Genomic DNA, 27,895 nt, shown 5'->3' with positions numbered 1-27,895 from the left:
CCCAGAAATTTGAAATGATGTTGTAGTTGTTATCCAAGCAAATCGAATGGTAAATTTCTAGTAGCGTTTATATGGCACGCCCTTTTACTCCATGGACATCCGGCGCTCCAGACGTTCATTCCAACCATTCCAAAAATCCAGCAGTTGCGTGCGCTTATATTCGCACCAGCCCCTCACGGACAAATATCTTTTTTACAAGGCAAGAATTCGCGTCACCATTTAGCGTTAGAATTATTTTTAATTTAGACCACTCTAATGACACCATAGTCCACAAATCTACTTTTATATGTAGCCAATAGTGCAACATAGTTGCCTGTGCAGTTACACGCCTGCAACATGGCCAGAGAGTTGGGCGCAAGCTCATCAACGCAGCGAACTGCCCGCCGACGCAGCAAACGACCTCATCCTCCGATTTATGGCGGAATAGCCAATTCTTTCAGCGACCGAAACAGCGATTTTGTATGGTAAATACACTGACAAGCGCCTTATCGCTATGCCGTGTTATTTTTGTCTTCATCTAGCCCTGCGTTTAGGCGTTGATTGGGTTTGCAAAACTCCTCTTATAGTCCTGCTACTGGATTCGGTTGGACCTTATGTATGCAAATCTGACCTTTGCTCTTTCTCTCTCAGCCCTATTTGTTTTGATACTATCGATGAAGCGTTCATAACCAAGTGCGGTCATACGTTTTGGTTAGTATATATCTAATAAAATTAATTATAATATTTGCATACTGGTACAGTACAGCCAAATGTTTTTTTTTTTGTGTGTGAAATATTAAGCTTAACGTTTAGTATATTTTTTAAATTTGTAAGATATTAATTAATTTGATTGGATTTGCAATCTTCTTTATTCACCCTCTTCCCCTAATCTAAAGCTCTCTTTATAAGATAGATAAAAGCAGCATATTGATGGCTGTGCTTTAAATTCCATAGTTACCATTGCATAAGTCGTAGCTTGACAGAAAGTAACCGCTGCCCCAAGTGCAACTTTGTGATTGAGAAAGCTGACCAGATATTTCCAAACTTCTTGTGTGAGTATGTTGTATAGTATCTAATAATAAATGATTATGTTTACCACGATAAAGCTACTGCCACACGATAGACATGGTGTGATATGAGTGACATGTTGCTCACTTGAAACAACAAGAAAGAAACATGTCCTTCTTGTCACTCCATCCCTTTTGATCCACGACATGTTGCCTAGCTTAGCCAGGCAATGCTTGTAGTTTGCCTAGGCATTTGATATTAAATCTTAAAATGGCAGCATCAAGGGACTCGATCTGGGCTTGATCAATGAGATGGCAGAAGAAAATTGCCCGTTCTACAGGGGTTTTGGCAGATTTTCTTTTTTTTTTTCAAGTGAATAAGTGAATGGCAGGACAGAGGGGCTGGGAGTCAGTGATCGCCCAATAATTTGATTGCAGGGGGTGTAAAAATCACCAATATTTATTCATTGTTCTGGTTGACAGAGGATAAGGGACCCCAAATGCTTTTTGTTCTACCATTCCATCATTGAATCGTCTCACAAATAGAGACTGTTATTTCAATAAAGGAATCAATACAACTAAATGTTTACCAGGAAAAGGGTCTAAATTTATGTTCACAATATTTTTGTCCATGGGAATGGGGGAATTTTAGAGATTTTCAACCAATAAAAAAATCCAACTTAGCGGCCTTCTTAATAAATGATGACAGCTCTACCTTAATGCTTATAGAAGCAGTGCACTAAACTAGCATTTGTTATGTGGTATTGAGTTATATTTAATTTCGAATTCTCGCATTTTTTCCCCTAGTGAATGAGCTTATTCAAAAGTACAAAGAGAAACAAGCACAAAAGAAAAGCAAGTTGGACATTACAGCAATCTCAATCAGTACGGTGAGTAGAACATTAAAGAATAGAGCTGGTTACTCTTTCATTTGTGTTGTATTACTCTCTAGTTGCTGTCTGTACTTCACCTGCCCCTTTTTTTTGCAAACGATCACATCATTTAATCTCATCAAATGCACGATCATGGATTGATTGACCATGTCATTGTTGTTTGCTGCAGTACTCAGTACAAGAGTTGCAAGATATGTTATCAAGTGACCAAGACTGGAACCTTGCAGGTGTATATGCAAAGTATTTCACGTCATCTTGTTTTTGTTGGTTGTGGTACAGGCCTGTTGTAAGCATTTTGAGCAGGGGTATTCGGTTTTCCCATTGAAGTTCTTAAGACCTCAAGACCAAGTTTTGGTGGGAAAATCTAAAACAACGTATTATCACAATAAATGATTTAAAGCAGAGAGTTATATGCGAAAAAAGGAAAAAAAATTTTGTTGTAGGTTTCAAAAACAGCGCACGCTTGTGGGTATGTCACCATTCTTGATTGCACATGCAGCGCCCACGCAAAATGCAAAAACTCACAGACTATAGAATGTTTGCTGGATTTTACAGATTTGTATCCTGAAGTAACTTAGAAGACATGTAGTATAGCCCGGGCCTTCCAGTTTATGGACTTTTCTCCGAGGGTCGATCAAAATACCATAAGATTTGAGTCGTTCGCACGAACGCGCGTTTAATAGGGTCCATACAGGGCTTCTGGAATTACGCGCTTGTGCAGAAGCGGGTAATTTGTTTTTTTTCCACGTAATCTGCGTAGTCCACAATGCGTAATTCAGGGCTTCTGGAATTACGCTGAAAAAAAACTCAAAATTACGAAGGATTCTTTGCTAAATTACGCACTAAATTACCCGGAAAATCAATCATTACACGCTAAATTACGCAGGATTTTGCAATACATGTTTCTTTAAAAACCAAAATTTTGCAGGATTCTTTACTGAATTACGCGCTAAATTACACGGAATATCAACTGTTACACCCAAACTACATTTTGTACCAAAGGAAAGCACAAAATAACTTGAAAATGTTAATTTTTTGCGCAAAAATATTTTAGGCGAGTTTTCATTGGCTTCTAACCACCCGCCAATTAAAAAAGGTATTTTATTGTTAGTCCTAGGCCTTCGCGGTTTAGCAAAGAATGCCTAGTCATTTAATTTGTTTTCGAAATTCAGTTTGAAATTTCGCACTCTTACGAAGAATATCTCTCTTTTTTCACAAGAAATAGAGGTAAGAACCCTAAAAGAACACATCAGCTGTGCAATTAAATGTTTTGTCTTTTGAAATTTAGCCAAATTATGCGGGATTACTCTGAAATTTGTGGATTACGCGGAAAAAGCCAAATTATGAGCATCCGCACAAGCGCGTAATTCCAGAAGCCCTGGTAATTTAGCAAAGAATCCCGCATAATTTTGAATTTTTTTCCACGTAATTCCAGAAGCCCTGTCCATACGAACCACATACCATTAAGAAGATGGAAATATAAAGAATCAACCAATTTTATCAACTCTGAAAGGTTATATGGACTTTAAGCAGACCATTTTCTCAACCTAGCTTGTAGTGGTTCTTAATTTTTCTCTATTACATATACAACAGACCTTCCAGTCGAGTTAGGGTTTCTTCCGAATCCCCAAACCTCCCCTGGCTATGAGCAGTAGTTATGATAATTGCATTAGCTATTTGTTGTATTCCTTGTGGCAACCACTTATTATAATAGCTGGATGAGGATTACCAGTGGTAGTAATTATCTTTTATTAGAAAGCTCTCGCTATAGGTGTTTTTTTAAGAAACATCCTTATTGTTTGAGCTGTTTGTTGGGGTTAATCAGTCATGAATTGGTAGTCAAGATGATGATGTTGATGATGATGATGATGATGATGACAACTGCTACTAGTGATGATGTTGGTGCTGCAGGTAATGATGATGATAACAAATACAATTTTGATGTTGATAATAATGACCATTATCATATGACAAAAAAGACAATTATGATGGAGATGATGATGATTATTATTACATAACAACAAAGACAATTTTGATGGTGGATGTGATGATGGCGATGAGCATATTAATGGTTTATGGTGGTGATAATGATTGTATGGTGATGAAGACAATTGAGTAAAATTTGTAGTTGATAGAGATTAAAAGTGTCATCCTTATATCTCTGTAATGTGAAGGTTGTCAAATAAGACATGTCAGATTGTTGTTTTGCTTATTTGATTTTGTTGCCTTTTGCTGAGCAGCTTTTACTTTATCAACAGATGTTAATTACTTATTGGACATTTTGATGCAGAAGAAACAACAGCTTGAAGCAGTAAGTAACTGTAGTATACAAAAAATGATAAAGTATTTATGATGTTTAAAAGTTTCCACCAAAACAACATATTATTATGACATTCCTTTGTCATACACAAACATTTCCAACTTATCATGTCCTTTCCAGTGAAACCTAATCTCCCTATATTTTAAAGGGGTAGTGATGGGTACCCCAAAATTTCGCAAGTACCACAAAAACATTTACATAATAATATTGCAACATCCCTCTTGCTTGCAGACATTCACAAATCAACATTTCCTTTCTATCAAAACCTCAGCTAACCTCACACCCTTTAAAGATAATGATTTTTACATTTTTGCATGTTAAAAATCATGAAAATTTGCGGAAAAAAGTGAAAGAAATTTGATAAATATTTTTCCAAATCAAAGATCTCTTGACTATATCCCTGTTCTTAGGATGGCAAGGCTGCACAGCATGAGCTCCTTAAAGATTTTCTTCTTCAAGTCAAACGACACAAGCAAGAGGTGTGTAATGCTATTACTGGGACACTTTTTCTTGCGCCTTTTATAGGATTGTGTTTGTTAATTGAATTCTTTTGACCTGTAGCAACTGGACCAGTTGACTCAGGAAATCAAATTAATTGATGAGGACATGGTCAAAGTGAAGGTAAGACAGGCTTTTTTTTAGAAATATTTTCGACTTTTTCACAAATTCTCACATCCTATCATTCCCACACCTTACATGGCCGTAGCCCCAATGCATAGCAAAAAAAAAAAACGGAAGAAGCCCTGACATGTGAAACAATTCTGGTGTTAGGATTAGAGAGCCTAAGAAAACAAAGCTATTCTGACAAAAAAAAAGGAATTTGACCCACATCTGGGAAGAGACAAATTGAGCAGTCTGTGATCCCTTGGGTTATCACTTCAAACCCTACCCTTTTCACATGTTTTTTTTTTTGGTTGTTTTAGGATATGATTGAAGAGCATCAAAGACAGTACTCTGCTCTTTCGCTTCTTAACCTTCCCATGGTCGACAAGTCTATCTTCAGTGAAGTGGTAGGTTAAATTACAAGCACATGCTCAGGATTGGCTGAAGGGGGAGAGTGTTTGCAGGTTTAATATGAAAAAAGGGTAGTGTTTAGAAATTGCCCTCTTATTTGTGGCTAGGGCACCCCATAATCTACTAAGATACCCCGCTTACCATAAGCATGGCTTGCTTTTTAGATTTTATCCCAAGCTCTATACACAGTAGTGCTCTAAATATCATCCTTGCATTAAAATAGTATTAAAAATTTTATATATTATGAAGAATTTGGAAAGTGATAACTCGTTTCAGACAATCTTTGCATTCCAGGGCTCACGAAAATTGCAGAATTTCCCTGTTGGTGCTTGCCTCCTGAACCTCTTTTTCTGGATGTATTTTGTATTTTATTTTGTTTCTTAAAGGACCATGCTGTACCCACCACACCCACTGCAAAGAATGCCCCAGCAACCCTAGGGAATGATACTGTGCCGTCTACTAGGTACCCCTACTTACGAGAATTTTCCTTGTAAAATGTGGTGAAAATCTAAAATAGTAATCCATTTTGTTTAGAATAGTGCAGTAAAAAGGGAGTAAAATGCACATGTGCCACCAAAGTGAGAGAAGGGTTACACTATTCATTTGTTTTTGTGGGGATTAAGGTGATTCCCTTGAATTGCACTGTGCACCCCTTCTGCGCATAGTGGCGCGCGCTGTTTGTTCAAATTTTCTGGATTAAGCTTAAAAACAAAGTCGGTCACCCCCATTTTTTATTTGCTCAAATAGTTAAATATATACGGAAAAATGATATACTGAAAGAACAAAAAATTTCGCTTGTAGAAGTTTGTTTATTTTCTAATAAAAGCTGTAAAAATAGTTCAAAATGACGCTTTTTACCATATAAATATTGGCGAAAACAGTGTCTTTTAGTGCGATCTCTTGAAATGTGATTTGTTTTGATCGTCTGCCACTACGGATTTTTGTTTAGGAGATGGGATTTTGGCAGCTCGACAAACAGAACTTAATTTTCTAAAGACTATAGGCACTACTTTTAAAAATTTAGAGTTGTGATTTTTCCTCGCACGATCAGTAAAAACGCGTCAAAAGTACGCCCCTTTGTTGTGAAAACAAGGTCGGTTACCCCCATTTTTTGAAAGCCCTTAACTTCAATATTGTTTATTCCAAGTTTTAAAAAAATCTGGGTTGTAGAACTATTTCAAGGGAATTACCTTAACTGATTGATTATGAATTGTTTGTTTTTGTGGGGTCAACAGTAAATAGTTTTAGTGTTTAACTTGTGTGTTTAAGCGTCAATTTTTTTTATTGTTAAGTGCCAATCAAAGCATTGTGCTTTGATTTCAGCTCTAGTTAAGTGCCAATTAAGTATGTGCTTTTATTCCAGCTCTAGTGAAGTGCCAATCAAAGTATTGTGCTTTTATTCCAGCTCTAGTGAAGTGCCAATCAAAGTATTGTGCTTTGATTTCAGCTCTAGTGAAGTGCCAATTAAAGGAGAAGACACCCCTCAGGACGGTTTTAATGGCAGTCAGCATGTAAGTACTCCTGACACTATCTTTCTTACACCAAACACTTCCAACCCCTTTTTACTAAAGCCCTTTCCATTGGGAGGGGGATAGGGGATAGCTAGGTTTGGACTCATGAGCGCCTTAGCATAGCCTAATAGCAGATTTCCTATTTCCTAGGACAGGTAACTAGGTAGGCTAGCGTGAAAAACCTGCCTAACAGGTAATCTTCCAACATTTAAGCTACTGCATGCTACAGCACTTGCTAGTCCAAGCCTAGCTACCCTTAAGAATGGACAGCCTAGCCGCAAATACTTTTGACGAAGTCCCCACTGACAGCATTCATAGACATAAATCACTGTTACCTAAATGGTAAAAAGAATGCCTTTTATCTTGCTGTTTTTTAAGATTTTTTTTTAATCTTAGGAGTCTCCTCATTTCAACCTTTTGAACCATTTTACCAGTGTCCATTTCAATATAATATTTTTCCATTCCATTCCTTAAACCCTAAGCTTGGAGGAGCTTTCTATCCCTGCAGCCACCATAGCATTAACACCATAGCATTAACACCATAGCATTAACACCATAGCATTAACACCATAGCATTAACACCATAGCATTAACACCATAGCATTAACACCATAGCATTAACACCATAGCATTAACACCATAGCATTAACACCATAGCATTAACACCATAGCATTAACACCATAGCATTATCACCATAGCATTAACACCATAGCATTAACACCATAGCATTGACACCATAGCATTAACACCACAGCATTATCACCATAGCATTAACACCAAAGCATTAACACCATAGCATTAACACCATAGCATTAACACCATAGCATTAACACCATAGCATTAACACCATAGCATTATCACCATAGCATTAACGCCATAGCATTAACACCATAGCATTAACACCATAGCATTAACACCATAGCATTAACACCATAGCATTAACACCATAGCATTAACACCATAGCATTAACACCATAGCATTAACACCATAGCATTATCACCATAGCATTAACACCATAGCATTAACACCATAGCATTGACACCATAGCATTGACACCATAGCATTGACACCATAGCATTGACACCATAGCATTGACACCATAGCATTAACACCATAGCATTATCACCATAGCATTATCACCATAGCATTAACGCCATAGCATTAACGCCATAGCATTAACGCCATAGCATTAACGCCATAGCATTAACGCCACAGCATTAACACCACAGCATTAACGCCACAGCATTAACACCATAGCATTAACGCCACAGCATTAACACCACAGCATTAACGCCATAGCATTAACGCCATAGCATTAACACCATAGCATCCCTAACTTTGTGCTTTGCAGGGAGCCAAGAGACTGTGGTGTAGTACAAGCCAAGCATCAAGACGGAAAAGAATACACCAGCACTTTGATGATCTTGAAAAGTGTTATTTTGCCATGAGGCAGGGGGAAATCCCTTGTGAGTGATTAACACACCAACCAGTGAAATGATGAACAGACATTCCATACATATTTCTGCTGTTTTTGGTTTTACTGGTTGTACTGTAACACCAGAATCATTTTTACAGGAAGGATCAGCAGTTTGTATGGTAGTGGTACATAGGGGCAGTTTTCCAATAAAGTGTGGGTGTGCAATTTCCTTGGGGTCATTTCTTATTAAAACATTGTCAAATACCATCCTTTTTACATATGATACTATGACTGCAAACCCCCCTCAACAAATCCTGGGTGTGATCCAGAAATGATTCTCCTGGGTATCTCCTATTCCTAATTCAGAGCAATATTCACTTTTGTTTGAAAAGACCTCTCAGTGAGGTAGGAAAGGACACAAACCTCCCCTTCTAAATTTTTTTAGACAATCACCTCAAAATGTCTGCCTACTTTATCTTTTTTATTATTACTTCTAGGCGATTCAAGTTCAGATGCACTAGATGATTTCACTGAAAGTCTGGCAAAGTTCACCAAGTTCAGTGGATTCAGGCCCTTGGCCACTCTCAGCTACGCCAGTGATATCTATAATGGTTCCAGCATTGTGTCAAGGTATTCTAGAGGAGTATTTATGTTATATAATATATGAATATCAATATTTTTCAAAATAAAAAAAAATCAATGAATATGTTTGGTCATGTTGTTCAAAAAAGTTATCTAAGTCACAATTAAAATTATATTCATGTGGAAGAAAAATTAAAGCTATATTTTTTACATATCAGGAACAAGGATAACAATGAAGAAATGTATCATTTATTTCCTTTGTTTACATTGTGTAACATGTACCTAAATTTTTAACAGGTTTTATTTTGTCTCATAGCATTGAGTTCGACCGTGATCTGGACTACTTTGCAATCGCAGGTGTCACCAAGAAAATCAAGGTAGTGATTTGTACCTTGTGCTGGTCAGGTTGCCACTGTTGCATGTCTCAACACCACCCTGTCAGCTGTTTCCTCTTGCTTCTCTCATGTGCCTCATCCTGCATATGTTGCATCCCACTCATGATGCATCCCGCCCATGTTGCATCCCACTCATGATGCCTCCTGCCCATGTTGCATCCCGCCCATGTTGCATCCCGCCCATGTTGCATCCCGCCCATGTTGCATCCCGCCCAAGTTGCATCCCGCCCATGTTGCATCCCGCCCATGTTGCATCCAACTCATGTTGCATCCCCTATGTTGCATCCCACTCATGTTGCATCCCACTCATGTTGCACCCCACTCATGTTGCATACCACTCATGTTGCATCCCACTCATGTTGCATCCCGCCCATGTTACATCACGCCCATGTTGCATCCCGCCCATGTTGCATCCAACTCATGTTGCATCCCACTCATGTTGCATCCCCCCATGTTGCACCCCCCCAATGTTGCATCCCACTCATGTTGCATCCCACTCATGTTGCATCCCACCCATGTTGCACCCCCCCCATGTTGCACCCCCCATGTTGCATTCCCCCATGTTGCATCCCCCCATGTTGCATCCCGCCCATGTTGCATCCCGCCCATGTTGCATCCCACTCATGCTGCATCCCACTCATGCTGCATCCCACTCATGTTGCGTCCCACTCATGTTGCATCCCACTCATTTTGCATCCCACTCATTTTGCATCCCACTCATGTTGCATCCCACTCATGTTGCATCCCACTCATGTTGCATCCCACTCATGTTGCATCCCACTCATGTTGCATCCCACTCATTTTGCATCCCACTCATGTTGCATCCCACTCATGTTGCATCCCACTCATGTTGCATCCCACTCATGTTGCGTCCCACTCATGTTGCGTCCCACTCATGTTGCGTCCCACTCATGTTGCGTCCCACTCATGTTGCATCCCACTCATGTTGCATCCCACTCATCTTGTATCCCACTCATGTCACATCCCACTCATGTTGCATCCCACTCATGTCATATCCCAACCATGTTGCATCCCACTCATGTTGCATCCTGTCCATGTAGCATCCCACTCATGTTGCATCCCACTCATGTTGCATCCCACTCATGTGTGGTTCCCCAAATGTCCCATCCCGCCCATGTTATCTTTAGTTTTCCAGCTTTCTTTTCCACCTCTATTTTCATGTAACAAGTCGTCCATGTCATCGTTTTCCATCTTTTAAACTTCCTGTTCCAGTGAGTTTTACTTTTTGCAGTATACCTTCCTGCCAGCTTATCTTTAAACTTCTTCTCTTGGCTTTATTGTGTGTGTGTCTGTGAAATGATGGGTGCTTGTGTGCTTTGCTCCGGCTATTCATTTTTGCCTGTCTTTTTATGCATCTTTCTCAAGATTTTCAAATTATTATTTTTTATATATATATATTTTTTTAGGTTTTTGAGTATGGAACTGTCATTAGAGATGTTGTAGACATTCATTACCCAATCAACGAGATGGTCTGTAACTCTAAAATAAGGTATGTTTTACTGTACAGTATGAACACCATTTTTGTTTTAAAATTTGGCGCACTTAAAAAACAAGTGTCTATCAAAATCTTTAGTTTTGTAGTACACATTACTACTGTACTCCTTCTTGTCTACTCCCTCCTCCCTCCCCCTCCCCGCCGCCCTCCTCCCTTACCCCCCCTTTCCTCTGCTTCTCCATCGTCATCATTACAATCATTATCATTGTTGCTGTTGTTGTCATAATTATACTCTACATTATACTTATCACTGAACAACTAAGCAACATTTTATGGCTATACTCTATTCCTCAACAATAAACAATGCTGATTTTTTTGCAGCTCCATATTCATCATTATAATCATTGTCACTGTTGTTGTCATAATATGATCATCATTATAGCAATCATCATCATGAACTTTTTTATTGCCAATTTAATCAATCCCGGGTTGTTTTCAGTTCTATCAGCTGGAGCTCTTACCATAAGGGTCTGTTAGCCAGTAGTGACTACGAAGGCACTGTCACCTTGTGGGATGCGTTTACTGGCACTAAGACACGTTCATTCCAGGTAGGCTTTAGCCTGCTAGCTGTCCCTTATTTGCAGTTATTGGGAAATGTTTTCTTTTTGAATATTGGGATTTCTGTGCTACGTTTTGACCTGTTTATTAGAACATGGTAAAGGAGAACACACCAACAGCTTTAATTGGTCTTTCAATTGATAAAGATTAGTTTGACTTCTGTATGTTTTAGTTTTACACCAATGCAATGATTCGTCAGATGTTGGGTGGTGTAGGTTGTTAACTGGACTAGAGATTTTAGTAAGGGAGAATAGAGCAAACCCAAGTCTGATATTTACAAGTTTGAGAGTGTATAACACCCAGTGGGCTATGGATTATCATACTATATTATCTGGCGCTCCTGTTTTTGGGCTTGGAAATTCTTTTTGTCTGCGAAGGATCGATTTTTTTAGGGATGGACCATTAGAAACGTGATTTGGGTAAGAGAGGGGGTGAATGATAAAGAAAATCCATACACAGCCACGATAAAACCCTGTGCTTCTCAGTCAAGAGCACCAGGGTACGAACCCAGGTCAGGTGAACTTGGGATTTTTTCAGAGGTGTGAAAACTTGGCTCCCTACATTGGGGACTGTGTATTCGTTGTGGCTCGGGTGACTATGTTAAATGGCGGTCCCGTTTCGCAAATCCTAGCTAACCAACCTGTTATTGTGGGGCGTTAAAGAACCACTCAAGAAAGCAGTGTCCATCTTCAGTGTCTGTACTTGGCCGCATAACCAAAAGGGGCATTAATATACTAACACTATCTTACCCATGTAAACTGCGTGGCAGCACAGTGCGTCTTATATAGCAGTCCGTATAAGACCCTGTGTTATGTTAATCCAGAGTAATTAAGCCTATGGCTAAAATTCCGGATAAAGTCGGCCCAACTTCCTTCCTTTCCTTTCCTAGAAGAATGTATGTTCTGTACATAGTCAAAACCAGAGAGAGAAAAAAGCGAACAAAGTTTGACCGTAAAGTTGCAAGAAGAAGAAAAAAACATGCACAAAGATAAAAATCTTGCACATCATCAAGTAAAAAAAACTTGCATGACTTAACTCCCCTTGTCTTATCCCACGGACCACCCCCCCCCCCCCCCCATCAGTGTGTCCTAGCGCACATAGAGGGTCCTCCTTTTCACTCTCAGCTTCCCTTTTGAATAATGAACGCTCCTTAGTTGCGTTCAACTCACTTTTTTTTACAGGAGCACGAAAAGCGCTGCTGGAGTGTAGACTTCAATCACGTGGATCCCAAGCTACTAGCATCGGGATCAGATGATGCTAAAGGTACAGATTGTTATACTCTTTACGTCGCTGCTTATTTTGAAGACATCTCAACCCCGATTCAGGAGCCGCTAGATTATGGGTGCATTCCCCTCTCCCCATTCCCCTCTCTTATAGCTGCTAAATGCAGCTCTGTTATCTATCGTTGTTGCTCCAGACAGGACAAAGCTCAACTAGTTTCAGTAAAAATGCCAGCAGCTTATACCTTGGGGCAGAAAAAAAAAGCCCTTAAAATTTGTTTCTGCAATGGCGACCAAAGATACACGCGCCTTTACAGTACATAGGTCTACGTACTCATTGTACTGTAATTTTGAGTTTTCAAGTTGAGGTTTGATGGAAAAGGACTTAGATCTGACAGAATGCATTTGAGTTTTCTATCGTTTTATGCCATCACCGTCATCGTTACCGTTACCGTCGTCATTTCTTGAGATTCCTTATGATGGCAACTCGACTGTAATACAGAGCAAAGCCTTTGCTTCTTGTAGTGAAATTGTGGTCGACCAATATGGAACACTCAGTGGCTTGCCTTGAGGCGAAGGCAAACGTCTGCTGCGTGAAGTTTAACCCTGAAAGTAGATACCACCTCTCCTTTGGATCAGCAGGTAAGGCCTGAATACTATATACCATATACCATATACTATATACATTTCAATTAAGGTGGTCTGCGCAAACGGCAAAAGGCAATTGACAAATGGCAGTTCTACGACCGAAAGGTGCTTATGGATATAGATTATTTGTGAAAATGAAGGTGGTAAATAAACTCAAGCGTTGTCAGAACCATATATCAAGTACATTTGATGGATAGTCGTGTGTTTTGTTTATATTTCTGAATTTGGGGCAAATATTTTGGGATCCATGGTTCCTTTCGGTCGTAGAACTGTCATTTGTCATTCGCCATTTGCCCTTTGCACTGACAACGTTTTTTGAAATAGGTGTATACTATATAAGGGGGATTCTCTCCTATCTCCTTTTTTTATCATATACGATACCTATGACAGCACACTCTTCCCTCCCCTACTCAGGAAATACTGGAATGTAGGATCTTACATTTGTGTTGTATTATTTTATGATACCAGATCACTGCGTTCATTACTATGACCTCCGACACGCGGCCAAGCCTATCAACGTGTTCAAAGGGCATCGGAAAGCTGTCTCCTACACCAAGTTCATCAACTCCACTGAGATCGTCTCTGCGTAAGTTTTAAAGAAGGCCAAATATGCCGCCATTTTATACTCCCTCTCAATGGCTAGTCACACAAAGCATCCATTTCCATCGGCTAATTCAAGCGAGTAACCAAGATATTTTCCATCAAATATCGTCAATCATATATCAGACTTCATTCGTAGATTGTTATTTTGAAGTTTCCTTGTGAATAAACCGCTGTATTTTCAATGATAAACAATAACATAGGAGTGGGTGATCGACATTCTTTAAACTGGCCAGCTAACACTATACACTCATAGACTTATACCGTAAGACCATGATTCTTACTTGGTTTAAAGGTAAAAATGAATCCAAAGTAGTTGTTAGTGTAGAATATATTTTGTTGGGCCCAATGATAAATATCTCAGAATCTTACCCTCCCTTTTTTCATAGATCGACAGATAGTCAATTAAAGTTATGGAACATCAACAAACCCCACTGCTTGCGCACATTCAAGGGACACATAAACGAGAAGAACTTTGTAGGCCTGGCGTCCAATGGCGATTACGTGGCTTGTGGTTAGTATTAAGGGAGAAAGGAGCAGCAGTTGGTATGAGTAGGGGTAGAGAGGGAAGTTAAGATCGGGAGAGGATAGAAGGTCTCGCCTTATAAGGCGCAGTAGCGGATCTAGGGGGAGGGTTTACCCCCCCCCCCCCCCCCCCAGAAAGCCAGAAAGCCACATGTAACAAAAACATTACCCCCTCCCTTCTTTGTCGCTGAGCCAAACCCCCCTTTAGCGAAAAGCAAGATCTGCCCCTGAGGCGTCTAGTTTATGCTAAAGATGAGTAGGTTATGAATACAGAGGGTTAAGGCAGGAAAAAGGGTGAATTGGTCATTGAACTTTACTAAAAGCAAAGATCCCAAGGCAATGACCGGGTGAGTTTTGAACAAATATGTTAATTTGATGTCTTTGGGGGCAAAGGACGTAAAATGTTACGGGATGCCTCATGTTTTCATTTCAATTCATGGTCCGACTACACTGAGTCTGTTTTTTCCCCTTCACTCAATTTTAGGAAGCGAAAACAACTCATTGTATCTATACTATAAAGGCCTCTCTAAACAACTACTGACCTTCAAGTTCGACACCGTCAAGAGTGTACTGGTGGGTAGACCTTGTTGTTATGTCATCTTGCTTCTCATGCTAGCCCATGTGCCATGTATGCGGTGGGTAGACCTTGTTGTTATGTCATCTCGCTTCTCATGCTAGCCCATGTGCCATGTATACGGTGGGTAGACCTTGTTGGTATGCCATCTCGCTTCTCATGCTAGCCCATGTGCCATGTATTCAGTGGGTAGACCTTGTTGGTATGTCATCTCGCTTCTCGTGCTAGCCCATGTGCCATGTATTCAGTGGGTAGACCTTGTTGGTATGTCATCTCGCTTCTCATGCTAGCCCATGTGCCATGTATGTGGTGGGTAGACCTTGTTGTTATGTCATCTCGCTTCTCATGCTAGCCCATGTGCCATGTATGCAGTGGGTAGACCTTGTTGGTATGCCATCTCGCTTCTCGTGCTAGCCCATGTGCCATGTATGCAGTGGGTAGACCTTGTTGGTATGCCATCTCGCTACTCATGCTAGCCCATGTGCCATGTATGCGGTGGGTAGACCTTGTTGTTATGTCATCTCGCTTCTCATGCTAGCCCATGTGCCATGTATGCAGTGGGTAGACCTTGTTGGTATGTCATCTCGCTTCTCATGCTAGCCCATGTGCCATGTTTGCTGTTGGTAGACCTTGTTGGTATGCCATCTCGCTTCTCATGCTAGCCCATGTGCCATGTATGCAGTGGGTCGACCTTGTTGTTATGCCATCTCGCTTCTCATGCTAGCCCATGTGCCATGTATGCGGTGGGTAGACCTTGTTGTTATGCCATCTCGCTTCTCGTGCTAGCCCATGTGCCATGTTTGCTGTTGGTAGACCTTGTTGGTATGCCATCTCGCTTCTCATGCTAGCCCATGTGCCATGTATGCAGTGGGTCGACCTTGTTGTTATGCCATCTCGCTTCTCATGCTAGCCCATGTGCCATGTATGCGGTGGGTAGACCTTGTTGTTATGCCATCTCGCTTCTCGTGCTAGCCCATGTGCTATGTATGCAGTGGGTAGACCTTGTTGGTATGCCATCTCGCTTCTCATGCTAGCCCATGTGCAATGTATGCGGTGGGTAGAACTCGTTGTTATGTATCTCGCTTCTCATGCTAGCCCATGTGCCATGTATGCGGTGGGTAGACCTTGTTGTTATGTATCTCGCTTCTCATGCAAGCCCATGTGCAATGTATGCGGTGGGTAGAACTTGTTGTTATGTATCTCGCTTCTCATGCTAGCCCATGTGCCATGTATGCGGTGGGTAGAACTTGTTGTTATGTATCTCGCTTCTCATGCTAGCCCATGTGCCATGTATGCGGTGGGTAGACCTTGTTGTTATGTATCTCGCTTCTCATGCTAGCCCATGTGCAATGTATGCGGTGGGTAGACCTTGTTGTTATGTATCTCGCTTCTCATGCTAGCCCATGTGCCATGTATGCGGTGGGTAGAACTTGTTGTTATGTATCTCGCTTCTCATGCTAGCCCATGTGCAATGTATGCGGTGGGTAGAACTTGTTGTTATGTATCTCGCTTCTCATGCTAGCCCATGTGCAATGTATGCGGTGGGTAGAACTTGTTGTTATGTATCTCGCTTCTCATGCTAGCCCATGTGCCATGTATGCGCTGGGTAGAACTTGTTGTTATGTATCTCGCTTCTCATGCAAGCCCATGTGCAATGTATGCGGTGGGTAGAACTTGTTGTTATGTATCTCGCTTCTCATGCTAGCCCATGTGCCATGTATGCGGTGGGTAGAACTTGTTGCTATGTATCTCGCTTCTCATGCTAGCCCATGTGCCATGTATGCGGTGGGTAGACCTTGTTGTTATGTATCTCGCTTCTCATGCTAGCCCATGTGCAATGTATGCGGTGGGTAGAACTTGTTGTTATGTATCTCGCTTTTCATGCTAGCCCATGTGCCATGTATGCGGTGGGTAGACCTTGTTGTTATGTATCTCGCTTCTCATGCAAGCCCATGTGCAATGTATGCGGTGGGTAGAACTTGTTGTTATGTATCTCGCTTCTCATGCTAGCCCATGTGCCATGTATGCGCTGGGTAGAACTTGTTGTTATGTATCTCGCTTCTCATGCAAGCCCATGTGCCATGTATGCGGTGGGTAGAACTTGTTGTTATGTATCTCGCTTCTCATGCTAGCCCATGTGCCATGTATGCTGTGGGTAGACCTTGTTGTTATGCCATCTCGCTTCTCATGCTAGCCCATGTGCCATGTATGCGGTGGGTAGACCTTGTTGGTATGCCATCTCGCTTCTCATGCAAGCCCATGTGCCATGTATGCGGTGGGTAGACCTTGTTGTTATGCCATCTCGCTTCTCGTGCTAGCCCATGTGCCATGTATGCTGTGGGTAGACCTTGTTGTTATGCCATCTCGCTTCTCATGCTAGCCCATGTACCATGTATGCGGTGGGTAGACCTTGTTGTTATGTCATCTCGCTTCTCATGCTAGCCCATGTGCCATGTATGCTGTGGGTAGAACTTGTTGTTATGTATCTCGCTTCTCATGCTAGCCCATGTGCCATGTATGCGGTGGGTAGAACTTGTTGTTATGTATCTCGCTTCTCATGCTAGCCCATGTGCCATGTATGCGGTGGGTAGACCTTGTTGTTATGTATCTCGCTTCTCATGCAAGCCCATGTGCAATGTATGCGGTGGGTAGAACTTGTTGTTATGTATCTCGCTTCTCATGCTAGCCCATGTGCCATGTATGCGCTGGGTAGAACTTGTTGTTATGTATCTCGCTTCTCATGCAAGCCCATGTGCCATGTATGCGGTGGGTAGACCTTGTTGGTATGTCATCTCGCTTCTCATGCTAGCCCATGTGCCATGTATGCTGTGGGTAGACCTTGTTGGTATGTCATCTCGCTTCTCGTGCTAGCCCATGTACCATGTATGCATAAGTCCCTGTGGGAGGGGGGGGGCCTGCCTTGGGCAGTACAGGTGAATGGAACAGACAGGGGAATAACAATGAGAGGGCAGTAATAGGGGCTGCAATGCTGGCAGTGGTTCAGACTACCAACAAGAAACTAGTGAACGAAATTGTTCACATTAGTACTAGAGAATGGAACTTGCTTAGTTTAGAAACGGCCTAAGTAATGTAATATGTAGTGCGGCGCCAAGCTAAGCCCTTTAGCCAAATGCTTTGGGGTATCTCTTCTTATTATTATTTTTTTATAATTTTTTTAGGAAAAAGATAAGAAAGAGGACGATGCAAACGAATTTGTCAGTGCAGTCTGCTGGAGAACGGTACGTGGCAATTTTTCATTTATTCATTTATCCATTTATCATTTTACCTGTATATTAATTTATTCATTCACTGTTTTGGCCAATATCTAACTTTTTTTTACTTTATTCTTTTCTTTGGGCCAAACTATTTACTCTGTTCCCCTAGCCTGCTAGCCGGTTCTTTCATTTGGGATTACTCGGGGATATTTTGTTTCGAATATTGGGAATATAGAGGGGCACTGCGTCGGCTTGCACCTGAAGAAGCAGTCTCAGTGCGCCTCGGCCATTTCCCATCTGGATACAAAACACTTCTACGCTAGTAGATAGTCTACGCTAATGTGACTCTTTGTGAATCTCAGGGATCAAATGTAGTTGTTGCTGCTAATAGCCAAGGCACAATCAAGGTACTGGTCTGACGTTTGCACTGTAGATTATACACCAGGCGACTTGCACTACAAAACCTCTTGATTTTTTGAAACACTGTGATGGCTGATGCGGTCGTAGGTACGGTAATACGAGCAGCAAAATCGTACAACTTTTATGTGTCGTTGCACATTTTACTACCGGCGCGCCAACTTTTGTCGCAGCAATTTTTTTGTTGCAAGTTTTATTACAACATCAACCCAACTTGTCTCGCAGAAGTCTCGAAGCAAATTGGCGCCAAGCATACGCAAGCAATTGCAATGAGGTTTGTGATTGGTTGAACTAAAGTCACACATCAGTGTCACGGAGGAAAAAGATGACGGATCAACAACAAGAACAAGAATATCTTTTGCTGCGACAAAAGTTTGTGCGCCGGTAGTAAAACGCGCAACATCGCCTTCGAACTATTTTTGCAAATGCTGCCACAAAAGTTGTACGATTTTGCTGCTTGTATTACAGTACCTTAACGTCAGAGAGGAACGAAAAAAATTAAATATTTCAGTAAAAATATTAAGCCCTTAATGAAATACATATTCTGGCTGATTCGCAAACGCGGAATAAGTTACTTTTTTTGTTGTCTTGCCGCCAAAAGCCTGAGCGCGTGATTTTTTTCTTGGTGAAAGTTGTCATTTCTAAATTTATACAGTTAAACTCGCCTAAACTGGATTTTTTTTTTTTCAGTCCAAACCTAGGACTACTTTTGCGCTCGACATTCTGGTTCGCGAGCCAGAATGTAGCACAAAGAGAGTCCCAGGTCTGGACTAGTTTGTACCATGTTTATTACCATATTATTACCTATGTTTGCTGCAACCAAAGGTAACAAATTTGGACCGTACGTATTTTGTCCGTTATATACAAAGTCGCGTTTATGTGGGTAAATTTAATAGAAGAAGGGACATGAAGAAGTCAGGTCCCTATTTGTGGGTAACCCTATAAAAGTTCCCTTTATGTGAGTATCCCTTTATATTAGCCAAAGAGAGTATTAGTCTAAGTATCAGATGATTTTACGTTCTCTAAAATTGGAGAGAAAAAATAAAATTGCTGAGTATCCCATTTACTGTTGTTAATCCCTCTTTACCCCAAATCTTTGCAATCTTTTACATCCGCAGGTCTTGGAGCTTGTATGATGCGAATGCGAAACCCCACCCTGTTCCAAAGAATGCATACAACCGCTGACGCTGAGCGCGAAAGGCGGTAACACAATCCCCATCACAAGAAATGAAGGAACGAAGGCGGTCTGGTCATGCTATTTCCACAGGGATCGGGCCATATAAGCCACACAGCGAATATCTGGGAAAGCTTTTTTTACAGGGATTGATTGTTTGAGGCTTGGATACTGTTGCGTGACTGCCTTGCGTGACGCAGTAGAAGTCTGGTGATGCATTTTGTACATGGATTGGACATCTGTTTATTGGCTTTGCAGAAACGGTCACGCGTGACGAGTTCGCATGACGTTTCCTTAATTGCGCGACTGCATTTGTCACTACCATCACTTCCGTTTCATCAAAAATGACTCTATGTTCCCAAGAAAGCAGTATAGCCTTCGCATGCAAATCAAGGGAGTAGTTGTAAAATACTGTTGGAAATTACTTCTCCTTGACCTAACGAACACAAGGATCATGTTATCATTAAAGCAAGTTAGCTATATTTAGAACATGGACTTGAAGGGAATTGGAATTGCTGAGGCCAGACCTCACTGCAGCCAATACTATACACTTTGCGTTACAGAGCTCAGTGGGGCTGCCTAGGTCCTCTGGGGTCATAAAGGTGTCTTCTGATATGGCAACTTAGTCTCTGGGGTTTCTGTGGTTGGCCGTAAGGCAAGAATTGGGCTGAAATTGAATTGGGCTGAATTGTTTTCGAAAGGTTGTTTGGATGACAATAGCTCTCATAGTGAGAGTGCGCAATAGTCGAATAGTGTATAATAGATAGCAATGCAGAACCTGTTGATACAAAATAAACGTTATTTGATGCAGTGTGTCTAAGAGTAAACCTTTTAACTTCCTCAATACATTTCCTGACCAAATTGTGTGGCCTTGCCCGCATGTGTCATCTTGAACTCCCTACCCTTGCCCGCAGGTGTCATCTTGAACTCCCTACCCTTGCCCGCAGGTGTCATCTTGAACTCCCTACCCTTGCCCGCAGGTGTCATCTTGAACTCCCTACCCTTGCGCGCCGGGGTCCAATCCTCTCATACGCAGGAGAAAGAAATTATCAAACGGGAATAGACCGTTTTCACGATGTTGCGCTTGCATCCAAAATGACACAGGAGTAACCACAGGTAGCCCAAGCTCTTTATTTGCCCCTATTGATTTTACGGTAAACAAAGTGCAAAAAACAAAATTAGTGAAATATAAAAAACAACTTGTTGAAAAGACGTGTGTAGTCTGGTGTTGTGTTTATGCTTACTTTTTGTGTGTTTTTTCACGATTTGAAATTTTAAACGAACGAAGTGAAAGGTAGGAAAGTAATTTTTGAAACGTGAGGTATGTCGAAAATAACTTTCCTACCCTTCACTTCGTTTTAAAATTTGAAATCGTGAATCTTCGCTTTAATACGGCCAAAGAACACGCAAAAAGTAAACATAAACACAACACTAGACTACACACGTCTTTTCAACAAGTTGTTTTTTTGTTTTTGACTAATTGTTTTTCGCCCTATGTTCACCGTAAAATCAATAGGTACAAATAAAGAGCTTAGGCTACCTTTGGAGTAACATTTTCCTTTGTCCGCAGTTTGGATCAGCTGTGACCCGCCAGTCTGTGATATTTATGTTCTCGGAGGAACTTTCTCAATATCTTTTTTAAGGGGGGAGTGGCGGCTGTGTTAAAAGAATATACAGTCGTTTGACAAAAGGTTGTCGACAACCGGCTTTGCGACAAGCCCCTATGTAAGAATGGGTAAAAACCACTGAAGCGCCAGCTGTATATATTAGACACCGCTTCCGCGTCTACGACTGAAGTTATGCAGTGGTTGTTGTGAAGAGTAAGTACCCAAACCTTTTGTCAGACGAGTATATACAATCCTTGTCTCTCCGTAACAGCTATGACTGAAAACATATGCTTCTGAAATCACATTTCAGACGCGAGCAACTCTTAAGAATTTTTCTGGGGTTCCTGTGGTTGCCCGTACGGCAAGAAAGAAACTAGTCTGGGAGGTATTTATAGGTATTTTCAACGAGATCCTTTACGCAATCCTCCTTTTCTCTATCGAACTATAGTAGCTCAAAAAGTCTAGTGGGAATGACGACTTGGACAAGGCGCGCGCCTTTTATACCGCAGGTCCTTGTTTTTGCCGCCAACATGACCTCGACTGGGATAAAAAAAACAGAGGGAGCTTGGATGAACGTTCTCAATATCTATATCGATTTAGTGTTGTCCTGAAGCCAGTTCACGGGAACCTTTTGTCAAATAACAGTATACAACCCTTGTCCCTCCGTAACAGCTGACTGAAAAAAATATGCTTCTGAAATCACATTTTAGACGCGGACTATAGTATCGTGGTGCGTTTGTGTGTGATATTAAATAAATGCAACTCTTTAGAATTTTTCAATGTTTTATTAGTGAAAATTGGATCTTTGCGCAAAAGGCGTGGAATCGAGATAAATATTTTATCCTAATTACAACAACACAATCTTTTACGAAATACAAGTCCACAAAGAAATGTGTGGGAAGAACGTTTTGTTATGGGGACAATATACACATGACGTTATTTTCAAGCACATGCTTTATCAGTCCATCGCTGATTTCTGCATTGCAGATTGTATTGTTCACGGAACGCCGCTGAGTCTGGGTGTGGCCCCGTCCGAGATGATGGAAGGGACGAGTCCCTTGAATCTGTCATTTATCTATGTATATATTACAATTCATCCTTGTCCTCTGTGGGTTTTTCCTCCTCTGGAGGGGGTGCCCCGCCAGCACCGCCTTCTCCTCCCTGGCCGCCTTGTCCCTGGTATAGCTTGCTAACAATGGGCTGTACAACATCTTCCAATTCCTTCTTCTCCTTCTTGAAGTCCTCCACGCTGGCATCTTGGTTCTTGTCCATCCAGCTGATGGCCTTTTCAACAGCCTCAGTGATGGTTTTCTTATCGTCCTCGCTTAGTTTGCCACCGAGTTTCTCTTTGTCGCCGACCTGGTTCTTTAGAGAGTAAGCATAGCTTTCCAGCTCATTCCTGGCCTCAACCTTCTCTTTGGTCTTCTTGTCCTCATCGGCGAACTTCTCGGCGTCATTGACCATGCGCTCGATGTCCTCTGGGGTGAGACGGTTCTGGTCGTTGGTGATGGTGATTTTCTCTTTGTTGCCAGTGCCCTTATCCTCAGCAGAGACTCTCAGGATACCATTGACGTCAATCTCAAATGTTACCTCAATCTGTGGGACTCCGCGAGGAGCAGGGGGGATACCGTTCAAGTCGAATTTCCCAAGAGGGTGGTTGTCCTTGGTCATGGGCCGTTCACCCTCAAACACCTGGATGGTGACAGTGTTCTGGTTGTCAGCAGCAGTAGAGAAGACTTGGGACTTCTTGGTGGGGATGACGGTGTTACGGGAGATCAGCTTTGTCATGACACCTCCGACGGTCTCAATACCCAGGGTGAGTGGGTTGACATCGAGCAGGACAACCTCCCCAGTGTCTTCCTCACCACCTAGGACACCAGCCTGTACAGCAGCACCATACGCAACAGCCTCATCAGGGTTGATTCCACGGCTTGGCTCCTTACCCTCAAAGAAGTCCTTCACAAGTTGCTGAACCTTGGGGATACGGGTAGAGCCTCCGACAAGAACAATCTCGTGGATTTCAGATTTCTTCAGGTCAGCATCCTCAAGGACTTTCTGGACGGGCTTCAGGGTGGACTTGAAAAGTTTCTGAGGATGAATAAAGGAAGTTTAATACAAAATAACAGTCATGTCTGATAAGAGATAAAAGTATCTTAAGTTCTAGTCTAAGTCACTTCAAAAAAGCTGGGTGTAAATTGGTTAGTGTAGAAAAAAGGAGCACAATATCTTTATAGCTATGTAAAAGGAAAAAAAAAGTTATAGCAGTTGGGTAATCTTATGCCAAAACAGTATTGAGGCCTAGAAAACTTGGGTAATGTAGACAAGTTTAAAGTTATGGCTATATGTATGACAGACATACACAGAGGTAAATAAATACAGCATTACCAAGAATTTTGGAAAAAGGTGATAGTTGTTATCGGTAAATGGAGAATGCTACTTATTAAAACTGAAAATAGGTAAAACCTACTGTACTAAGAGACAAAGGTGTTCAACTAGCTCAGAGGGATAAAAGAGTAACTGTACTTGTGAATACTTACAGCATTGAGTTCCTCAAATCGAGCACGAGTGAGCATCTCAGAGAAGTCCTCTCCCTCAAAGAATGATTCAATCTCAACACGGGCCTGGTGCTGTGTACTGAGAGCTCTCTTGGCTTTTTCTACTTCACGGCGGAGTTTCTGCACAGCACGGTTATCCTTGCGGATGTTCTTGCCTTTCTTTTTCTTGTAAAGCTTGATGAAGTGTTCCATGACATTCTGGTCAAAGTCCTCACCACCTAAGAACAAAGCATGTGGGTTATGAATAAAAGAAATCAAGGATCAATAAATCTCTAATAATGTTTAGAAAAATCAGAAAACATTCCACATACACTACTTGGTAATTGACTAAAATAAAGCAGCACAAAATGAGACTATTAAATTTAAAACAGGAAATTTTTTCGGTCCAGAATGATTCCTTCTTGTCCATGTCAAAATAATGACTTAGTTAAGACTTCAAAGCAAGCATTCTACCTAAATAACTGTAATGCAACAATTTTATTCAAATAACCAGGCACACAGCTAGGAGTGGGTGTAGGAGAGCCATATACATACCACATTATAGCTAAGAAGGGTCTTTTCTTGTTTAAGAATCACTATGTCTTAGACATTTGTATATAATATCTATACCAGCCCAACCCCCTTGGCAGCATGCCTGTTAACAGTGGTTCAGAAGGATATAGCTATAATGGTATAGTTGTGTGTTTGTCTTACCAAGATGAGTATCTCCGTTAGTGGCAACAACCTCAAAGACACCATTGTCAATCGTTAAGAGGGAGACATCAAAGGTACCACCACCGAGATCAAAGACAAGGATGTTCTTCTCTCCCTCCTTCTTGTCCATGCCATAGGCGATAGCAGCAGCAGTAGGTTCATTGATGATACGCATGACAGTAAGACCGGCAATGGCACCTGCGTCCTTGGTGGCTTGACGCTGTGCATCATTGAAGTAGGCGGGGACAGTGACAACGGCATGGGTGACTTTCTTGCCAAGATATGCTTCAGCAGTTTCCTAAAAATGAGGAATTTGGGTGGTGAATATTGATGGAGAATAAAGGAATCATACAATGGGTTCACTTAGGAATAAGAAACATTCACTTGAAACTTGATATTTTGGGAAAAAATCACTTCCAGGGGAGTGGTGGTTCTGAGAGTGCAGTTATTTTATACAGGTGCTAGAAATTTAAATTCCACATACAATACCAATATAACTGGGGGTTAATCAAACGTATAAAGAAGACACAAGACCACCTACGAATACCTGAAACAAAACACAAAATAACTGCACGCGTGTTTCAAACAAAGACAGAGGCTTTCAACCTCAACTCTTTGTAGTCAAGTGTCACGGAAGAATTCACATAGTATGAATTAATTACCTTCATTTTTGTAAGAACCATTGCACTGATCTCCTCGGCAGCAAAGGTCTTGATTTCGTCCTTGACTTTGACTTGGACATGGGGCTTCTTGTTCTTATCGACCACTTTAAAAGGGAAGAATTTCAAGTCGTTTTGGACTGAAGTATCATCCCAGGATCTTCCGATTAGACGCTTGGCATCGAACACTGTGTTCTCTGGGTTTGTAGTCAGCTGATTCTTGGCTCCATCACCGATCAGACGTTCTCCTTCCTCGGTGAAAGCGACGTATGAAGGAGTAATTCGGTTTCCTTGGTCGTTTGCGATAATTTCCACTCTACCATTCTTGAACACACCAACACTAAAAAAAACAAATTTACATCCCAATTAATTTACTGAGAGATGTAACCACTACAACAAATGTTACATTTACACTGTTTTAACAGGTTTAAAAGCGTGTACTAGTGGCACGAAACGGTTAAATTAAAAAAATAGATAAATTTTGACAAATGGAAAATCGACACTCTGCCATCACAAACTTTACTACAACTTTGTCACTGAAATGAAGCCTGTTGCACAATCATAAGGGCTAAACAGATTTTCTCACAATTTCAACATTTTCAAGCTGATATATTTACAAGTTTAACTCATGGCCACTAAGTACAATAAAGAAAGGAAGATCCAGTAAAATAAACCAGTCTTTCTCCTTACCATGAATATGTTGTTCCTAAATCGATTCCAATCACAGTTCCTACTTTTTCTCTCTGTTCCTTTCTCTCCTCTTTTTTATCCGCGAAAACTAAACTGCTGGCCAAAGCCAGAGTACAAATAGTATAGATGCACTTCATAATGTGTGTTTTTTCCTCCTGTTTAGAGGCCTACAAGTAGTGAAAACTCCGAGATTTAGTCTAACTGTTGAACAAGAACCGGCGAAGTAAAATCAGTGAAATCGTAGTGTGACACACTCGCTCATATTCCCCCCGCCGCCACGCGTGGCCCTCTCTGATTGGCCAACCCCATTCCCGTGGCCACCCGTGATTGGTCCACGACTCAGGCCGACGTCATTGTGTCCCGCGGAAATCCCGCAAATACGGGATTGTTGTATAAATGTCGTGGCATAGGGAAATTTTGACAACGCGATGGGGGGATGAGTAAGCAATACCATGCAATTATTACATGAAATTGCGTGATTTTAAGAGATTATCTAACCAAAGATTTCCAAAACTGTTTTCACTTATATCATTAAGGATCAGCTTTACTTATTACTTACATCATTAAGGATAAGCAAGGGTAGGCTACCTTGTAAAGAAAATTGCGATACGATGTTTATGTTGCCTTGGCAAATTTCATTATCGTTTATGACAACTATAAGTTCACATACTTTAAGTTCCTGTTATAGACTCTTAAATGGAATTGGAATAGTAACGCTAAAAAAAGCTTATTTTTTCAATAATTTTCTATTTCACCCGTAAACACATAACCCTAAAAAAATACAGCACGTTCAAACCGTCACATTCAATTGAAATATCAATAAAGAAAATTGGCTTGCTTAGCTCCATGACCCGTTTTGCAGGTGAGGGAAGTTCATATATTATCACGAGGGGGGATGGGGGGGGGGGGGGCGTGAGGATGATAAAAGTAATGGATAAAATAAGTTGCCCCCCTTCAGGAAGAACAAAATTTTCCATGCTACCCCCCCCCCCCCCCCCCACCCCTTACGCCTCCCCCATATTTTCGGTGCCCCCCTCTCCCGAAAATCGAAGACAGAAGGAGCAAAGAAAGGAGCGGAAATGTCAAAGGAACGCAATCAAGAGATTAGCTGCAAGACAGAAAGTGGGAGGAAGAAATTTTCTGAAAACAGAAAAAGTGAAGGCACTCAAATTCTGAAAGATGCGACTAACTCCAGGTTGCAACTTGATAATGGTTGATTCTATAGATGACATAAAAGAAGCAAAAAGGCTTTTTTGATCTTCTCCTTGCAAGAAAAGCCCAGCATGAGAACAAAGAAAAAAAAGAGAGCGAGGAAGACAGGAATCAGAAATGAGCGAGGATTTTGATGGTGGAGAATATAAGTGCTTATAGCATTCAAATGTTTTATTTATATTTTAGATATGGAACATAAGCACTTTATAATATTATAAAGCGGAAACCATAAAAAGATATATTTAGGGTGCATACAGGTTTGCATTGCATAGATAAAATGTGGCGTAATACGTGTCCTGGGCTCCTGGATTGTGCATGTCTGACCCCAAAAACCAAGAAGTCTGATAGACACCGTCAAATTATATAGTAATTATATAGTAGAGGCTACAAAGGAATCATTGACCCCCCTTTAAAAATCCAAACACTTTCAATGCCCCCCCTTTAGAAATTTCTCGAGCCCCCCCCCCCCCCCCCTCGGGATGATAAATGAACTTTCCCTAAAACAAACTGGAGATGGAATCTAGACAGAAGTTGACTTTATGTCCTTATATGGGACCTTTCCCATAGGGCCATGCAAACGTATAAGCTCTCTTGCTTGCCCTCGTGGTTTCTCTTTCCCAAGTTCTTCTGCATTCGTCGGTAGGTATTTATCGCTTCTCGGTGGATTTTGGATAAAATCCTACTATTTTAATAGCTTTATTCAAGTTTTCAGACCATTAAGATACTGCAAAACGTTTTGATTCATTAAATATCTAGGTACTGCTAAAGAAAACCTTGAACTTTTTGGATTCGTAAGTCGAAAGCACGTGCTCTCAAGAAAAAAAATCTCAAGAAAATCATTTGATACTTTCCTTTATGACATCCTAAATATTACTTTACTGCATACAAATGTTCTTTATAAATGCGTTAAAA

At 41.1% G+C, this 27,895-nt stretch overlaps 2 protein-coding genes across 3 annotated transcripts; one reads left to right on the top strand and one right to left on the bottom strand.

Annotated features, from left to right (window-relative positions):
• Window positions 1-171: 171 nt before the first annotated feature.
• LOC116612185 (E3 ubiquitin-protein ligase COP1-like) lies at window positions 172-20,377 on the top strand. 2 transcript variants are annotated; one of them, XM_048731051.1, is made up of 24 exons: window positions 172-464; window positions 631-690; window positions 934-1,031; window positions 1,794-1,876; window positions 2,049-2,106; window positions 4,138-4,190; window positions 4,610-4,678; window positions 4,761-4,820; window positions 5,123-5,209; window positions 5,600-5,676; window positions 6,661-6,724; window positions 8,078-8,192; window positions 8,641-8,773; window positions 9,042-9,102; window positions 10,548-10,630; window positions 11,076-11,184; window positions 12,376-12,457; window positions 12,940-13,056; window positions 13,531-13,648; window positions 14,052-14,176; window positions 14,672-14,760; window positions 17,941-18,000; window positions 18,339-18,383; window positions 19,512-20,377. In XM_048731051.1, the coding sequence occupies exons 1-24, from the start codon at window positions 337-339 to the stop codon at window positions 19,527-19,529; spliced, it is 1,992 nt and encodes a 663-aa protein (XP_048587008.1). In that variant the 5' UTR covers window positions 172-336; the 3' UTR covers window positions 19,530-20,377. The 2 variants fall into 2 exon arrangements, with proteins under 2 accessions (XP_048587008.1, XP_048587007.1); XM_048731050.1 differs by having other exon boundaries at window positions 6,619-6,724.
• Window positions 20,378-21,939: 1,562 nt separating this feature from the next.
• LOC5504498 (endoplasmic reticulum chaperone BiP) lies at window positions 21,940-26,037 on the bottom strand. The gene is made up of 5 exons (XM_001625346.3): window positions 25,772-26,037; window positions 25,085-25,421; window positions 24,423-24,720; window positions 23,712-23,947; window positions 21,940-23,262 (listed from the first exon to the last, which is right to left on the bottom strand). The coding sequence occupies exons 1-5, from the start codon at window positions 25,906-25,908 to the stop codon at window positions 22,261-22,263; spliced, it is 2,010 nt and encodes a 669-aa protein (XP_001625396.1). The 5' UTR covers window positions 25,909-26,037; the 3' UTR covers window positions 21,940-22,260.
• Window positions 26,038-27,895: the final 1,858 nt, after the last annotated feature.

The sequence above is a fragment of the Nematostella vectensis genome, chromosome 8 (assembly GCF_932526225.1).
Source record: "Nematostella vectensis chromosome 8, jaNemVect1.1, whole genome shotgun sequence".
NCBI lineage: Eukaryota > Metazoa > Cnidaria > Anthozoa > Actiniaria > Edwardsiidae > Nematostella > Nematostella vectensis.
The sequence above is the reverse complement of the archived record's forward strand: the minus strand, read 5'-3'. Positions and strand labels throughout refer to the sequence as shown.

Excerpts from the sequence above, each read along its gene's own strand:
- LOC116612185 (XM_048731050.1), top strand. The coding sequence starts at position 337 with ATGGCCAGAGAGTTGGGCGCAAGCTCATCAACGCAGCGAACTGCCCGC. Across the intron at positions 5,677-6,618 it reads GATACTGTGCCGTCTACTAG|CTCTAGTGAAGTGCCAATCA; the intron begins GTACCCCTACTT and ends CTTTTATTCCAG. Across the intron at positions 12,458-12,939 it reads GGGATCAGATGATGCTAAAG|TGAAATTGTGGTCGACCAAT; the intron begins GTACAGATTGTT and ends TGCTTCTTGTAG.
- LOC5504498 (XM_001625346.3), bottom strand. The coding sequence starts at position 25,908 with ATGAAGTGCATCTATACTATTTGTACTCTGGCTTTGGCCAGCAGTTTA. Across the intron at positions 24,721-25,084 it reads TGGTTCTTACAAAAATGAAG|GAAACTGCTGAAGCATATCT; the intron begins GTAATTAATTCA and ends CCTCATTTTTAG. Across the intron at positions 23,263-23,711 it reads GATTTGAGGAACTCAATGCT|AAACTTTTCAAGTCCACCCT; the intron begins GTAAGTATTCAC and ends ATTCATCCTCAG.